Source organism: Lepisma saccharinum, chromosome 6, assembly GCF_977018435.1.
Source record: "Lepisma saccharinum chromosome 6, izLepSacc3.1, whole genome shotgun sequence".
NCBI lineage: Eukaryota > Metazoa > Arthropoda > Insecta > Zygentoma > Lepismatidae > Lepisma > Lepisma saccharinum.
Genome location: NC_139234.1, coordinates 78590348 through 78608887, shown reverse-complemented (window position 1 = coordinate 78608887; position 18540 = coordinate 78590348). Strand labels below are relative to the sequence as shown.

Genomic DNA, 18540 nt, shown 5'->3' with positions numbered 1-18540 from the left:
GTCAACGACATATTTGGATAAATCTCGTCCAAATATTTAGATGGGATATTTGTTAAACATGTATCCACATAATGGTTGCCCGGATTATATTGATATATGTCAGCTTGTTATCTGGATATCAGTTATTCAGATACTAATTAAATGAATGACCCGGGTATATAAGGATACTAGGGATGCGCGGGATCCCGAAAAGTCGGGACCCGGATCGGCAAAAAAATTTCCCGTCCCGAAAACCCGACTTCGGGAAATGACTTCCCGAGCAGTCGGGAAATACCGAATGTTCATTTTAAAATGTCGTTAATTCTCGACGTTTTCTGCATTGTAAGTGTCTGGAACTTATCGGAAATTGTTAGTTTTTATTCCAGAAATGCAAAACAATCACTTAAAGTGAAAATGACGTGTAGAATCGAGATTTCCATTTCCAATTTCCCGTCTCGAATGTCGGGATTTAAAAAATTTCCCGTCCCGGTTCGAAAAAAGTCTGTCCCACACACCCCTACAGGATAGATATCATCATTCTGTCTATGCTATCGCTATCAACTCGATTACCCGTATTGCAATTAAACGTCATTATCTTGTAATAGTTTGCACTTTATGAGCCTCCTGCACAAATAAGTGTTATTGTTGACATTTTTCGACACTCTTGAGTCTTGACGTATTAAAAAAATTACCTCAAAACGCCAAGAAAAAGTGTGTAGCCTCCTTTGGCGTAGCTACAAGTAGAGCGAACACATAGACATACTACTCCCGAACGCTACTCCCGACCACTGATAAAGTGAGCATAAACTATAAACTTCGGAATTTTGTGGTGTATACAAATATGGGATTGGGAGAAGCAGACGATGACTGGGGTTAATGAAAAATGAACAGGAGGAAGGTGTAGTTTATGTCGTTTATTGTATTGTAATTGTATGCATACAATGTACTTTCGTTATACCGTGAGAATATACGGGTTATGATTGGAAAATTGGATTTTTTAACACGTGCGATTTTATTATCGGCTTTGTAGCGCCAGGAATGGGAGATTTATCACTAGATAAAGCGACGGCGTTTATTGACTGTTCATATTCCTGCCTCGATTAATGTAAATTATTCATGTTTGAATACCTAGGTAAGAAAATGTTCTTCATTAGTTCATTGGGGAATTACATACATTTTAGCAGATACTTGCTAATCATATTGATTTGTTAGCAGCTTTTGGAAGTGTTCTCTGTATATTCTATTTAGAATCCGTGAAGGTAAGTGGTAAAACCAGAGGCTGAAATCTATTTAGTTCTAATGTAGTACCTGAAATGCGATACTAATTGGAAATATACTGTCGATTGTACAAGTATTACTGGTAATATTGTTAAATAACCAAACCGTAATGAATGTTCAATTTATTGTTACCCTGAAGCATCCATACCTCATAAGACTATGCCCCTATAGCATCTTAAAAATGTTCCCAAGTCTTGTAATTATTGTAGAACTTAGAAGTGGAAATCTTTAAAATTACTATTAACTGAATGAATGAATGTTGTTAATTTGTTTTATTGCAAGATTTTCATTATATTTTAAACACTGAAGTGCTAGCACTAAAAAGTACGGTAAGAATTGACAATATAGGGAAAGTCTGTAATTTTGTTAATTTTCGGTATACTAACTAATTTTGGCCTCCTAATCACGAATCTGTTGTAAGAAACCGGGGGTCACGTCTGGAAATTGTACATTTAGATGAAATATTGTTCGTTAGCCCCAAAAGCCATCCATGGGTAGCCCCACAAACCATTGACGTTAGCCCCAAAAACCATCCACGGGTAGCCCCACAAACCATTGACATTAGCCGCAAAAACCATCCACGTGTAGCCCCACGAACCATTCACACGAGGTTAGGTTATGCCTGTTAGGTTATGTTCCATTAGCACTCATTTCACCCCTAAATTCATCGAAAAAATAGAGTTCGTACTAAAATTGAATATCATAAATCATTTTCTTGTAAAACAAAGCCGTGGTTGGAAACAATGACAGAAGATTGCATTTTTGTTCGTAAAACTACACACACACACACACATATATATATATATATATATATGTATGGAATGACTTGAGATGACCGGACACCCCTCCTATTTTCTTCATATTTGGCATACTCACTAATTGAGGCCTCCTAATCACGAATCTAAAGTTAAAATTTGTCGGAAACGTCTAGAAATTGCAAAATAAACGAAAATAAGGCGTTAATTTTCGGAATGGAAACTAGATTTTCGCGAAATTTTTTGTTTCACAACCACATATACACCAAATATTAACTATGTTTGCCTAACCTAACCACGTGTCAATGGTTCGTGGGGCTAGCGCCAATGGTTCGTGAGGCTAGCATCAATGGTTCACAATTTCTAGACGTGACCGATAAATTTTAACTTCAGATTCGTGATTAGGAGGCCTCAATTAGTAAGTATTTCAAATATGAAGAAAATCGAAGAGGGGTCCAGTCATCTCAAGTCACCATATATATATATAAATTAATAGTCTTCTTTTCAAATTTCCAAACGTGACCCCCAGTTTTTTACAACAGATTCGTGATTAGGAGGCCAAAATTAGTTAGTATACCGAAAATTAACAAAATTGGAGACTTTCTCTATATTCTCAATTCGCTCCCTCACTCGTTCATTTTAGCATTGATACTTACCTATTCTGCATTGTGGAAGATTCTTTAAGGTGAAGGTATGCCTTTATCCATAAAATAAATGTCAACTTTTCATATTACGAGTCATTATTTGTCTTCCTTGTTCCGCTTGGGTAACAGACAATATGGCATGCACTCGTCATGGATCATCGCGCGTCGAGCTTGTGTTTTGTCGATTTGGAGTGGGTATGCAGTGTTTCAACCTTCTTCACCGAAAAATACTTACTTTCGTGTTCATATGTCATCAGAAACCATTGACGGATAGCCCCAAAAAAACATTCACGATTCCCACGAGCCATTGACGGATAGCCCCAAAAACCATTCACGATAGCCCCACAAACCATTGACGAATAGCCCAATGAACCATTGATGGATAGCCTCAAAACCATTCACGATAGCCCCAAAAACCATTGACGGGTAGCCCCAAAAAACATTCACGATAGCCCCACGGACCATTTCCGGCAAGGTTAGGTTAGGTAAGCATAGTTAAAAAGAAAAAAAAATCTCATAAAAAAAAAAGCACGTTTGGAAACACTGGCGAGACTGCATGACTTTCGATGCTTGCGTCATCTGCAGGTACATAATGGAAACAACGGCATAATGTTGTCGCTTTATAGAAAATGCAAGTTTCTTACATAAAAAGTGATTATTTCTTGTTCTGCAGCATTCTATGGTGAAATTTTCAGTTTCTGTGAAAGAAGATACCTTGAAGAACTTAGACAATGCTACAGAAACTTATTTCAGTAAGTAGTTTCTCCTGTAAATTTGAAGAAATCCGTTCAGGCGATAACTCATATTTACCCAAATATGGGTAACAGTTTGTTATATCGGATACACATTTCTTCATTTTTACAGAAGAAACTACAGAAACAGTGTTGTTTCCTTAGTTTGAAATTGAACACTGAAACAATGTTAAGAATAATACATTTTTTTTACTAATCTTGAAGTTGAATCAGTTGTCTATATTCCAAAAAAAGAGGACATTTCCCCATTTTCCTAAAAACCTGCCCGGATTATTTTTAGGATCCGAAAAAGAGGACATGTCCAGGTAAAAGAGGATGTCTGGTAACCCTAAGTTAAGCACTTCGATTAGCTCTCTCTTTCTCAAAAAGATTTATTTTTGGTTGAAATGGTGAGTACCATTATATTAATATGCGATTGAAAATGCAATATTGAGTGGTTACTTATTCCTGTATTTGCCCAAGTTTCGATTATGTAATTCTGTTATCATTGTTATTCATGTGCATTTTCTACGTGCTTTTGCATCATCATTATGTCCCTACATGCATATTGTGCTGTTATGTATACATTTGGAGTAGTTCAGGATCATTGGTTTTCATATTTCCACACTCCTGTTCCAAATTTCTCCACCCGTTAAAACTTCTTCAGAGAGAAGTTGCTTCCCTTGCACAGAAACTAACACATTCTATAACTTTCAAATGCACAAACTTAATTACATATTGAAGTAAGTCTTGAAGCTTTCTTGTCGACGAATGATGAATAAATTCTCTCGGGCTATTTACCAGGTCAATTCTGGAAGAGTCTCCGAGCTTTCGAGAGCTAACGTCACTCTCATCTTCTACCCTGAAGATGAGTGATGTTAGCACTCGAAAGCTCGGAAACTTTTCCAGAATTGACCTGGTCAATAGCCAGAGAGAATTTATTCACTAATTAAATATTCTCTTTCATCATTGTAAATACCTTCATAACCTCCCTAAATGACTTTAGACAGAGATCATTCTGCAGTGGTTAAATGGTTACCATTCTTCATTCTCATACTGGTTTGCATTGGAATTGCTACTTTGTTGGCATTGGCAAATTTTTATTAACCCATCGCTGTTAGCCTCACTGCCAGAGCTGTTTTGGTGCATAATTTAAAATTAGGTACTAGGGGAAAAAAGGTAAATCAACCCTTCCATATTGCAACATGCCGTGAAGGTGGATGTGTATATTGGCCTCCAGACATTCACAATCTTGGCTGTTTGTAGCAGTTATGTGATAGCACCATGCTGATCACAAGATTTGTTCGAGGCTGGCTGAACCAGAGCTGTTCCGCACAGGGATATGGTCCATTTTTCCTTCTTGTGCAAAGGATTTTTACAATTTGATGTAAAAATGTTAACTGTACCCTTAACCTTCTGTACCTCCTCGAAAAAGTGAAAATATTTTGCATGGTTTATGAAGATTATGTTGTTCATGAATGTTTTCAGTTGTTTTTTAGCTCGCGGAAATGTGTTATTGTGGTTTAAAGTAACTCATTTACCTTAGCATGGTACCTTACTGCAAAACAGAACTGACCAAAGGCTTCAGGCAAGTGAATATAGCACCCAACACAACATTCCACATCAGCAGCTATGATTATACGTCTTTAGGTTTGGAGCTGATAGCAATTTCCGATGTGTTTGTGCATACTTTGGGATCAAACTTGTACATTATTTGAGCTTACCGCATGCTGGAACCAATTTTAAATTGTGTAAAACATCAAAATCTGCCCATTAATAATATTCAACATAATTCTTGAGGGAGTACAATGGTGAATGGCCCCACGTCCACAATCTTAAAAGCCATTTAAATAAACACTAAATAACGGGACATTTAATTAACAGCCTTGAGTTTCCCTTATCTCACATGGCTATGGCAGCAATTAAATTAGTAATGGTAAATTTTACACCTCATGTAACAAAGCAAACATTAATCTCTCAGGGGTGGAAAATGGTCATTAATTTCAGTTTTTTAAACTTCGTGTGTAATATGTCAGTTTCTTTTTTTAAAAAAATGGTGAGTAATTTTTGTGTTTGTTACTAACTAACTCTCTAGCCTTCTTAAACCCGAAGGTTCATGGCTGCAGCAACACAGGCCTTCCATCTGTCCCTATCTTGAGCAAGATCTATATACTCTTTTCCATCCCTACCGATTTCCTTTAAATCCATCTCAACATTGTCCTTCCATCTTCGTTTTGGCCTTCCTACGGGTCTCTTACCATCAGGTTTCCCAACAAGAATCCTGTAAACTCCTCTTTCCTCTCCCATTCGTGCCACATGGCCTGCCCACCTAAGTCTTCTTGATTTAATTATTCTAATAATATCTGGACATGAATACAAATTATGTAGTTCTAAATTATGCAACCTTCTCCACTCACCTGTCTCCTCATCCCTTTTAGGTCCAAATATTTTCCTAAGGATCTTATTTTCAAATACTCTCAATTTATGTTCCTCTTTCAATGTAAGGGACCGAGTTTCACACCCATATAATACTACAGGCAAAATTACTGTTTTGTATATTTTAACTTTTAGTTTCTTAGATGTTAAACGAGAAGACAAAAGTTTATGGAGAGAGAAGTAACATGCATTTCCTGAATTAAGCCTACTTTTTATTTTCTCTTTAATATAAATTTCATTTGTTAATATTACTCCTAAGTATTTGAATTTGGAAACTGGTTCAAACGAGTTGTTATCAATAATTAGATTTTGATTATTACCTAACACTTGGTTTCGGCCTGTAAGCATATATTTAGTTTTCTCTTTGTTAACTTCCAAACCTATCTCTTTAGCAGTTTTGAAAAATATTTTAGCATTATTCTTAATTGTATTTATATCATCCCCTAATAAGTCTACATCATCTGCATATGCTAACAACTGAGTCATACCATTTAATTTTAGTCCTTCGTTAGTTTCTTTTACCTTCCTGACAGCATATTCTAAGGCAAAATTAAAGAGCAATGGAGATAATGCATGTCCTTGTTTTAACCCATCATGAATTGTAAATTTGTCAGACACATTAATACCCACACAAATTTTACTTTCTGTTTCACTGGTGCATAGTTTTATCATACTAACAAGCTTTTTAGGTGTTCCTGACCGAATCATATGCTTTTTTTAAATCAATGAATAGCTGATGGACATTTTGATTATATTCCCACTTTTTTTCAAGTGTCTGTCTAATGTGAAAAATTTGATCTGTAGTTCATCTGTTACGTTCAAATCCACATTGATAATCACCTATAATTTCATTAGCATATGGGGCAAGTCTGGTTAAAAGAATGTTAGATAATATTTTATATGTTGTTGAGAGTAGAGAAATTCCATGGTAATTATTGCAGTTCATTTTATCACCTTTTTTAAACACAGGAATAATTATGGATTCTTTCATGTTTGATGTGTTTGTTACTGGAATTTGTAATTTTTTGTTATTGTATTTTTTTAGGATTTTTAGATTTTTTTCAGTTCAATTAAAGATGATGTATTATTTTCGTAATTTATTTTTCTCTAACCTAGTAATAACCATTATTGTAGTGATAAAGTGTCCAGTTATTGAAACATTTATTGAGCATTGACTTTCGGTATTTGCTGAATATTTTATGGTTTCAGGACCATTTTCCTTAACTCCTACCTACTATCCTATTCCCCATGCTTTGGTACCACACCACCTTTGTTTACAGTGCAATAATCTTTATATTTCAGTGCAAAAGTAAAACATAGTCTTACGTTCATAAAATTATTTGGTTTCTTTGTTCACTAAAAAGGTGTGTCATGATGTTTCATGGAGATATTGAATAGTGGATATAAAATTGAAATTGGTTTCACTTGTAGTATACTAATTTATCATGAGCAGTATTTTTCACTCTTTGACTAGTTTCCACTCCTGGGGGACACCCATTGTTCCATTGGCACAAATATCTCATGGGGCACTTTTTGCCCCCACATTTGCATTTAAGAATGAATGATTTATTCACAAGGGTCTTTCAAGGTTGACCCGAGACTTTTATTTCTAGGAAAAAAATAATTGGAAAGTTCTACAAGAACCAAACTAGGCCAGTTTTTTAAAGTATCCAGGCACCGGTGCCATTGTTAAAATGTTGTCAGTTCCCTGAATCCTTTGGCATATAAGGAAGTTGACAACTGTCGTACGCACTGCAGGATATCTTTTTTGTCAGTGTTTCACCTTTCTTCAATTTCTTCCCTGTCATGTGCTCTTTAAGGAGCTCAAACAAATCTGATAATTATCGAGGGCTAAGTTCAGAGTGTAAGGAGCAAAACTTTCCAATGCATTTCAGTAAGAGTTGTTGCTGTCAAATTGACTGTGTGGAGCCGTCCTTTGTCATGATGAAGATTGACATTTTCAGGCAATATTCCCAGTATTTTCTTTCAGATTGCACTAGGTATGCCATCCTTCATCAATGTGTAGCAATACTAGGTTCTAATTTTGACCTGTCTCCAAGAAATCTGCATTAATAACAACTTGCATGGACCAACATGTCCATGCAGTCCATTTGTCAGCAATTATAGTTTTTTTTTTGGCAAACTGGTGACATCATTCTTACCCATGACACTGTTTGTTCCCCATACTTACTACTTACTTACTTACTCTCTAGCATTCTTAAACCTGAAGGTTTATGGCTGGACCAACACAAGCTTTTCATCTGCCCCTATCCTGAGCAAGATCAATCCAATCTTTTCTATCCTCACTGATTTCCTTTAGGTCCATCTCAACGTTATCCCTCTTCGTCTTGTCCTTCCTACAGGTCTCTTACCATCAGGTTTCCAACCTAGAATGCTATAAACTCTTCGTTCCTCTCTCATTGTATGTTCCCTATATTGTGCTCACAATCTTCTCAAAATTTCAGCTGGATTAATTTTCTCCTTCACAAGGAATTTGATTATACACCGCTGTCCCACAGCTACCGACACATTACTTGCTTCCATTTTTGCTGCTAACACTACTGTGCTCCGGCAACTACATCGGGGCAAATGCACAATATTCACAAAGGATGAAGGTACATCCTCCAGCAGTTTTATCGCTCTCCAAATATTCACCATTTTTTAATGCTCAAATGTATCGGTCAACGTTGAATGACCTTTCAACTTCACATTTCTGCTACGTTTGGTTAATTGCGAAGATGATGATGAATGATGAGCAGAGCCATGGGAGCCCAGTTGTTATGGAGAACTGGGATTTTTTCCACCTGTTCAAGCCGCTCTGGCACCCACCTAACGGGTGCCTGGAGGAAACTCTGGGAGGTATATGCAGCCAGGGGCATGGTACTGATCACATCACCTCCACCTTTGGCCGTGATCAAGAATGTGTTTGAGGCTCTAACTCCACACTTCCTATGAGCCTTCATGGTGTGGTGCAAAGAACAGGGGAGCACTTTTTTTTACTTTTATGATGAATGGTGATAATATAAAAAGGGACAATCACAAACACACATGAATGCCACAACACAATTCCTACAGATGATTATCCAGGTTCAGACACCAGAGCCTCGCTAGTCTGCAAAACACAGTCCAGGGTGTACCACGTGGAAGAGAGGTTGGCCATTTTGTTGCCTTCAGAAAGGCTCACCTCTTACACTTTATTTGCATTTTTTAAGAGTTTCTGTAATTCTCTAAATGTAATTTTGCATTTGTGTCATACATTCTTAAGTGAATTCTCTTTTTCAGCTAAGTGTGTGTGAAACAGAAGCCATGAAAATCAACGAGAAAAACCTTTCTGCCTTTGCAACATCTGCAACACCAATTGATCGTGAAGGGTGGCTGGTGAAGCGAGGTGATGTGAACAAAGCATACCAGAAGCGATGGTTTGTGCTGAAGGGGAACCTTCTATTTTACTTCGAGAAGAGAGGGGATAAAGAGCCAGTTGGGGTGATTGTTCTTGAAGGGTGTACCATTGGTAAGTTTAGGTAGAGCTGGGTGGCTGTTTCTTGAACCACATAACCTGGCAAGGCCATTTTGTTCTAACCATAACAATAGCATCAAAATACAAGGTGGCTCAAAATGTAACTGGAAGTAATTAGTCAGGTTTTTTGGGCCACCCTATATTATTCTCTTGCAAAGCTTTATACTGAACGCAACTCCAACTGGCAGCTGCGAAACAGCGAATCAGCGATCAGTTGAATTTTCTTCGACTGAGATTGGACATTTTCAAGGTACCGAACGTTGTTTGCAGCATGAAACAAATGAGCCACATGTTGCCAAACATACTGTAAAGCAAGAAAGAGTCTTCTCGGGCAACAGTATTGTCAGCACCAGAAATCAGCGGATGTTAATGATACAACTGCACGCGTGGTCCTAAACGATGAAGTTTCCGGAACGACTACCCACAGATCAGAATGAAGGCGGACACACAGTCATATAAAAACAACTGTCAAAAACAGAAGTATGCTTGGCAACGTTGCTTCGGGAGAGCGATGTGACGCCTTCAGCTTTTACTTTGCAACTGACTGTTGACACCCATCGGACCACACGGCCCCAAAAGTGTTTGGGGGACAGAAAGGGCCAGAAATAGCCTTCAAGGTCAGCCGCCAGTTGGAGTTGCATTCAGTATAGGCATTGTCAAGAACACAGATTACATGTACTGCCAGATATAAGAAAAAAAGCTCGCTCTCTCGAATTTTCTTGGGAATTGTCCAAGTGTGCTGATGGCTGTACGAGATGCATTCAAGTTCTAAGGTCTCCTCTTTATTTTTTCATGAATAGAAGCAGGTATAAAGATGAGAGTTGTTTGAGAAGAAGCATCCATTCTTGAAGGTTGTTGAGGCCAGATGTCAGCACGGTCTGGCTCATAGGGAGTTAGTGGCACTGTATAGTGGAATGGCATCATTTACACTGAAGGAACAGCATGTTGTTATCCATTTTCTTCACCTGCATGGAGTAACACCCATTGATATTCATGTTCAATTGATTGAAACATGCTGTGGCGATGTCATGGATGTGAAAAATGTGTGTTCGTGAATGTGACAGTTCAAGGAAGGTCGAACGTCGTGAAAACAAACCGAAGGAGCTTCGGTCATGAACCAGCCGTCAATTACCACCAGTGCTGAGAAAATGATGTTTTGGAACAGCAAAGGTGGTATGCTCACACATTATTATCCTAAGGGTACCACTATGATGGGTACAAGGTATGAAAACTTTCTTGAGGGCCAAATTGTTTCCACCTTTGCGAGAGAAACGACCCGAAAAGGCTACAGCTGTGTTCTATCATCAGGACAATGTTCCTCCTTATCGGGCGGCAATTTTGCACACGTTTCACGAAAAAGAAATTTGAAGTGATTGCACATCAATCCATACACTAGAGATTTTTGGCTGTTTTCAACAGGTCACACATTTTCAATCCTTCTGCTCTTGCACCAGCGCAAAACAGACCCCTAAAGAAGCATTTGCGGAGGCCATGATATCGTGACGTCAGCGTTATGAAAAATGTGTGTCTAGAGGGTGATTATATTGAGAAGTGAGAGAATATTCAGCTTTCTGAGATGAGTAGATTTTCAAAATAAATTAGGAGACCCTAGGACTATAATGCACCTTGTATTCACAATCTCGCCGCCAGTGGTTCTATGTTCGAGTCTAGGCATAGGCGCTTCTTTGTTAATATTCCTACATCGATTTCATTCTCATCATAGCATTAGTCTAGAGGGGCAGAAAAGCAGGATTAAATAGTAAAAATTGAAAAATAGTCCTCCTTTATCCACGTCTGACCCCCATCGAAACACAACTGATGCAGCTTTAGCAGAAATTCTGGGTACCCAGAATCCCTGTGCCATATCTGATTGGTTGCACTTCTGTGGATCACATGGCATTTGTAGAAGGCTGCTTTTTATAATTGTGTACATACATAGGGACTTCAAACTCCTATTACAAGGTAAAGTTAGTAAATAAGTCACAAGCAGTTATAGGATAACTGATAGAGAAGGTTAAAGTTCTCTGTGCATATAGCACTGTGCCATGATGGCACATTTGGGGATAGGGCACATACATTCTAGAGTTTTTTTTTTTTTTTTTTTATGTGATCAGCACCATGCTCCGGCCCACCTTTACACCCCAGGTACCTATTAATTTGAGGCTGGGCGAGCCCCAGAGCTGCTTTGTGCGGGGACAAAATTCTGACCTTAGATCACCCACCAATCGAACCTGGGTCTCTTGTGTGGCAGTCAGATGCTCTACTGACTAGACCACCATGTCTCTAGAATTACTGGTAATGGCATTTAATAGTTTTGAAAGATGGCAGTACAATCCAGCTGGGAGATAAGGTAGCTACAGTCCCGCAGAATTAACTTGAGAGAAATGGCCTCTCTGTGAGTGATGCAACTGCGCTCGAATTGGCTAGAGCAGGGGACTTCCCGCTGTAACGGGCCAACGGAAACTCTAATGTTCGGCGAAATATTTCCAACTATTGAAAGGACTCACGTGCAGCGACTGGTGAAGCAAGCGAAGCGGCAGTGCATAGAGCCTCGGTGTTTTCAAATTACGGATTAAAGGTAAAGCATAAACTGTTTATCCATTTGTTGTGTAAGATAGAATACTTATAATGCTTATAATTTTCTTAGCATGTCCTCTTAATACAGTGATATTTCCGTTACATAATGTAATTATTTTTCAAATCTCCCATCTCCCGTTGTCAGCTGATTGCCCATGATTCGCGTGAGAGTCAAGTGTTTGCTGTAGGTTGGTACTCCTGCAGCAACGCCGACAGCCATTTGTCTCAAGTTAATTCTGCGGGACTGTAGCAGATGCTAGATGTGTCCTGATTATGCCCAGCTCAGTATTGAAAAAGGGGACCATGCTCAATGATTGTACAACCATCAGGCACGTATCTAGAAATACATTTGGGGGGGGGTCTGAACCCAGTGCTATAGTAATGTTTAAATTAAAATAATAAAAATTCAAAGCCGAGTGATCCCAATATAATAATACTTTAGAACAGTGCATAGTACCGGCAATGCTTTAGAAGGGCTGTTAAGCAATATTTGTAGATGGATAGATGAAAATACAAGGGTGAGTCATAAGTCTTGCAATATTCTGGTACACGACATACCTTCCAGTATTCTGGTACACGTCATTCCAGTACAATGAACTTGGACATGCCAAGTTGATTTGACAATCGTCGTGTGCTGGTAGATGGATTTTCCTCACAGGCCTCCGAACCTGTTACCCAGGGGTGGCCGGACAGTGGCTGATTTTCGACATTTGTGCAACCTGTACGAAATTTCTGGAACCAACGTGTTCCCTTTTGCTTGACAAAAGTTGTGGGTTTCTGCTGCAGCGTTATGCCCGAGTTCGAACTCATACATTAAGAGTTCACGGATCAGATGTTGTTGAACACTCATCGTCACTGCCACTCACAACTGACTGTAATATAGTCCGTGTGCCACACTACCTCTTGGGCCAGTTTGACCTTGTCTTTACAGTCGCTCATGGCGTATACACGTGCCCGCTGTTTGGGTTGTGGAAATATTGCAAGACTTATGACACCCTTGTAATATTATACTTTTAGTTTTGTTAGACTATACAAAAGCTCTTACTAGCAATATTTTATGTAGCATACTGTTGCTACACACACTGATTAAGATTCGAAAGCTTTCGACTAGATTAATCATGCTTTGACAGTCACAAAATCACTGTGACATTATTGGAAAATTGGTCAGTGACAGAATACAGCAGATCAAATATCAATGTCTATTTAGTCTTATATTAAACAGTGACTTAATCTGTCTATAAAAACCAAACCCCATGGTGCAAAGAGCCTCTAAAGGTCCAGACCTGCAAAGCAGCTTTCAGTTTGGTAACACGTTGTTAGCGCATTGTCTCTCATCACCACTGTTTTCTAGATTTCATGACCGAAGTCCATTACTATTGCTTTCAAGGAGCTCCCCAACTATCATCCTGATGTTGGGTCGACACCGACATTTTGCAACTCCCTGTAGGGATCGAACCTGTGAACACTTGGACCAAAGGCAAGATTGCCTACTATTAGGTTATGTGGGTGCTCTAATCTGACTGTGGTTGTACATAATTTTCTTTTTATATCAAACAGAGTTAGCAGAGGATGAAGAACAATTTTCCTTCAAGATAGTCTTCCATGGGGCAGGCAACAGGAGCTATGTCCTCGGAGCTGAATCTCAGGAGAGCATGGAGGCGTGGATGAAAGCTTTGGCATGTGCAAGCTATGATTACATGAAGCTGATGGTGGCCGAATTACAGAGGCAGTTGGATGAGATGGAAGGTAAGTGGTAAGGTGCTCTCAGTTTCTTTATGATTAGGCTCACACAGATGTACTGTGCATAAATTAAGCAAAAAAATGCAAGCTTGAACCCAGGTCTGTAACCTACGCCATTGTTCTACCAACTGCTCTTCCAGGCTGGATATAGTAGCTTAGTTGGTAGATCAATAGCATGGTTAAAAATAGTGTTCCGTATAGAGTGACCACAAAAAAGAGCCTTTGGCCAAAAACCTTCGCGCATCTTCCCTCCATCCATTCAACCAGGCCATAAGGAAGCATGCTCCACTGTCCCCTGCCCTCCATATGCGACAAGTGGCCCCTTTGTCTATGGTCCCACTATATATAACACTACATAAAGAACCTTCATTGTAAGATTGGAGAGGGAATTAAAAAGATGTGTAAGTGTTCCTTCACTGGTATAGCACTTGTCATCGACTCAACAAGGGTGCTGAAAGATGTAATAAAAGCTATGCGGTATGGAAGCATGATTGCATAGAATTGCTTGCATAACAACTACCGTTATTAATAGACTGTATTTTTATGTAATATCAATGTACATAAATATGTATTATTGATAAAACATGTACCTAAATATGTTTTATCAAAAGGATATGTAGCTAAATATGTAGTATCAAAGAATATGTAATATTAATAATAATAGAGTATCCAAGTAATTTCAAGAATTTTAACAAATTGTTAAAAAAACATCTACAGAAAGAATGATCGAATTAAAATACTGGGTGTGGCAGAAAGAATGACCCATTTTAAATCATGCGCTATTGTTGGGCACGGCTTCCTAGCGAGCTGCTGTTTATACCATTGTGTAGTGCAGTTCAAAGCATTTTCTGTCCACCATATAACATGACCTTGGCAGTCAGTATGCAGTGCTGATCCAATGAACATCATGCGTTTGCAATTGAAACTTTAGGTACTGGGTGCCTCACAATCCTCATCAGCTTCATGAACGGCCACTTCATAGTGCAGACGTTACTGTGTGATGTGGACTGTCTTCTCAGGGTATTATTGGTTCCTATGTTTTTTGAGAATGGCGCAGGTGACTGTCACAGTCAGCAGATCTTTATGATGTTCTGTTGCAACAGTTTGAAACACTGGAAATGCGCCGTAAGAATATCAATATGCAGTCATTGTGGTTCCAACAGGATGGTGCAACCGCTCACACAGCAAGAACGTCCATGACAACCTTACGAAGAATGTTTCCAGAGCACCTTGTTTCCCGCTTTGGCCATGTCAACTGGCCACCCCGTTCATGCGATGTTATCGGCGTGTGATTTTTTCTTGTGGTAAGGTGTGTAATCTAAAGTGTATTCTAACAGGCCAGCAAATATTCCGGAATTGAAAAACAACATTCACACCGAAATTGAGGTCATAAAAGGAACATTCTGCTTAAGGTTATGGCGAGTGTGCGTGCTCATGCCAAAGATTGCATTGCCAACAATGGTGGTCACCTGAAGGACATTATTGACAAAAAACGACGTGTGTAAGGAATGGTATGTAGTGTTCTTTTAAACAGTGTACACTAATAAAATATGTTGTTCTAATTCTCCATGCTTAAATATAATGTTTAAAATGGGTCACTGTTTCTGCTGCATGCTGTACATAGCTAATTTTGTACTTTTGTACAAGGAAACATATTGTGTAACTCTCTACGTACAGGAAAGTAGCTTTCTTGTCCACCGATGCCAAGCTTATAGGTGCTTTGCCTAAACCTTAAAGTGAAACAAGAATATGTAACCAGAAGGGGGGTTGGGGGACTCCAGCATCTTTCGATAAATAATAGTTCCCATATTTTTTTTCCCCTTCAGCCTGTATTTCGACTTGGAAGTCAATTTTAGGTGACCGTAACTATGCATCTCATTGATTACAAAATATGGCATCTCATGAGCTACAAATTTTCTTCAGCATGTTTCAGAGATCAAAAATATAGGAAAAAATTACCAAAATATGTTGTTGTACGTAAATTAGCAAATATGAAAATATGTAATCCTGGCAAATATGTAACAAAACTTATGCAAAATCATGTCAGTTATATAATTCTTTGACATTTTCCTGTTCAAGGTATGTATCTAGGAAGGAATAGAATATGTAATTACATACAAATCCGAGCTCTAGTCATTAGCAATGTGATCACAATTGGGTGAATTCGTGGTGTACATCATATTTGTACTGTGTTTCACAGTCTTTGAAAAGTTACATTCTTTTATAAGTTTTAGCATTTCATGAATGTTGCATCATGTGTTCAAATATGAAAGTATAAAAGTAACAACATTCAAAGTAGATCTTTGTACAAAGAAAAAAAAAGTGTGATGCAAGACATTTGCTTGTAATAAATGTACATATAAAGATAAGGTTGCATTTTTTTTTGGCTGTTAAAATGTGCAAATATTGAAGTCACAATTGCTCATTTCCAAAGGTAATGTTACTTGTGACTAGTTACTTCCAAACAGTGCTCTTTGATAGTAGTGGGTAACCTGTAAATGTTGGTTGAACACTATTATTATTGTTATTTAATTTTACAATTAATAATATCTTTGCTTCAACAGAAATGGATGCAGCGGGACAAATCAGGAATGTTACTGCACATCCTGAAGATGGACTTTCACAGCTTTCTCTCGAAACAAAAGCCGACATATCACCTGGAGACAAACCTCAGGCACCTCCTCGACAGAGGCACAACCCTTTCAACAAGACGGAAGACCCTTCGGGCTTGTCACACTCCAGGTCCCAAAGTTTACGCGTGACGGGGAGCATAAAGACTGAAAATGTGCCGAGAACAAAAATATCATTCAAGGAGTTGCACGAATCGTACGGCAAGAGAATCCTGAAGGACAGGTGCAACTGGCCGTCAATCGAGAAGAAAGAAGTCCATGCGATGCCTGTCGAAGTCAAAGAGGAATTGCTGATCACTTTGTAGGGTGGACTGTCAATCAAATAAAACTGTAATGGTTAGTTAGCTTTACTAATCGAGATTCAATATTTTTTTAGAAAACTAGAAATTAGTGTAAATAATTTGTATAAAGTAACCAGGAGTTTGCGTCACAAATAGCATGGTACTTACAATTAACCAGATGCCAGTTGGTCTCAAGTGCATTTACATTTCCTGGTCCTTAAAAGAGAACTAGTGTATAGTTTTGGCATTGTTTATAGTAAATGTTTTGCACCTACAAAGTGTCATAAATTATAATCCATAATATTATTACAAATGTACCATAAGAGTCATTGGAATCGATGTAACAAATCAATCAATGACAAGATTAAACCACTGAAAACTCAATGTATTTTATTTACTATTTAGGCGCAAATGGTAAATGTATTTTCCACCAATGGTTTCAAGTAAATTTATGTTTTGTAGGTTTAAAAAAAAGAGAACTAGTGTATGATTGTGCATTATTTGTAGGAAATGTTTTGCACATAAAAAAATTGTTACAAAAAATAAGAATTATGATAATTCAACTACTATATGTTATTAAAATTTTAGCAAAAAATTTAAATTACTTTTATTTCCCTATTGAATTTGAAAACACTTGGGCAGTTATCATTTAATAAATTAAATGATAATTATCATTTAATGAATTAAATGATAACTAATTTTTCCACTTATTAGCTTTGGTTATTATGATTTGAACAAAACCAAATTTAGAAAAAGAAAGTGAGAATTGGAAAATAATAAAAGCAAGCAAAGAGAACCAAATAAAAGAAATGAGACAAAATTATAACTTCACGATAGTATAGTTACCAATATGTTGATGTTAGTGAGGTTGAAAATAATTTACAATAAAAATAAGATGAATAGTATAACCTGTTGAAAATAATTACATCTTTTTCCCTAAGTGTGCCTGAACATTCCAGGGAAACTTAACATCCAATGTTAAGTGGGCATTATCCATTGTCTAGTGCTTTAAACTATACTTATTCTGACATTACATTTCAAGAGAGCACCTCTTCTTTTGTCTTTAGGCTAAATTTATTTTGCTGGTGGTGGGAATTGAACCTACGACGCCTGTGATTTTATCACAAATCCAGAGAGACTTTAACCACAGTGTCAAAGCACCAGATTTGTAGTAAAATTACAGGCCTGTCGTAGGTTCAATTCCCACCACCAGCAAAATAAATTTCACCTAAAGACGAAAGAAGATGTGCTTTCTTGAAATGTAATTTTAGAATAAGTATAGCTTAAAGCACTAGACAATGGATAATGTCCAATTAACATTGCATGCTAATGTAGAACCATTGTCACTAACATTCAGAAAACTATTCTGGGGAAAGTTGGTTTAGAGTAGCTCTAACCTGTCGAGACCAGAGGAGTACGTACACCCCATCCTGTTGCTAAATGATGTTGGGAACATCATGAATTCATGGAATTACAAATTATTGTAACATGTTGATATTATAGGGTGTTCATAAAGTCCCGGTACCATTACAAAAAAACATAGCTCGGAAACTACATGCAATAGAACAATGCCGTTGATTGCAAAATAAGCTCCAACTCTCCACGTTTATATGCCATACACCTCAATGTGCGCCCCTCTAGTTGCTCTCAGAACATCAAGGCGGTAATGCACTCCATACACGCCCCAGCATATCACCAGTATTCACATGTGTAGTTATTGTGTGAAACAAAATATTGTCCATATTCTGGTAAGTAGCACAATAGATTTTAGGAAATTCCGACATAATGGCCCCCGACTTCAGTCAAGCATTTTGTTCTTAGGACCTGTTTGTGTCTGTATTAGCACCGCTTCTTTGAGGATCCCCCTTGAGCAGACAGACAATAATCGGGATTTCCGTGTATGCAGTATAAAAAGTGCTTAACACTTGTCTTTGCATTTGATAGAATTATGCACATTGGTGTACTTCATATT

At 37.9% G+C, this 18540-nt stretch overlaps 1 protein-coding gene across 1 annotated transcript; it reads left to right on the top strand.

Annotated features, from left to right (window-relative positions):
* Positions 1–834: 834 nt before the first annotated feature.
* On the top strand, positions 835–17137 carry LOC145989468 (sesquipedalian-1-like). Its single transcript, XM_083124816.1, has 4 exons — positions 835–1111; positions 9106–9334; positions 13475–13663; positions 16222–17137. The coding sequence occupies exons 2-4, from the start codon at positions 9130–9132 to the stop codon at positions 16590–16592; spliced, it is 765 nt and encodes a 254-aa protein (XP_082980942.1). The 5' UTR covers positions 835–1111; positions 9106–9129; the 3' UTR covers positions 16593–17137.
* Positions 17138–18540: the final 1403 nt, after the last annotated feature.

Bases quoted from the DNA above. Each gene is read 5' to 3' on its own strand.
- LOC145989468 (XM_083124816.1), top strand. From the start codon at position 9,130: ATGAAAATCAACGAGAAAAACCTTTCTGCCTTTGCAACATCTGCAACA. The intron at 9,335-13,474 runs GTAAGTTTAGGT...TATATCAAACAG, and splicing joins TCTTGAAGGGTGTACCATTG to AGTTAGCAGAGGATGAAGAA. The intron at 13,664-16,221 runs GTAAGTGGTAAG...TTGCTTCAACAG, and splicing joins GCAGTTGGATGAGATGGAAG to AAATGGATGCAGCGGGACAA.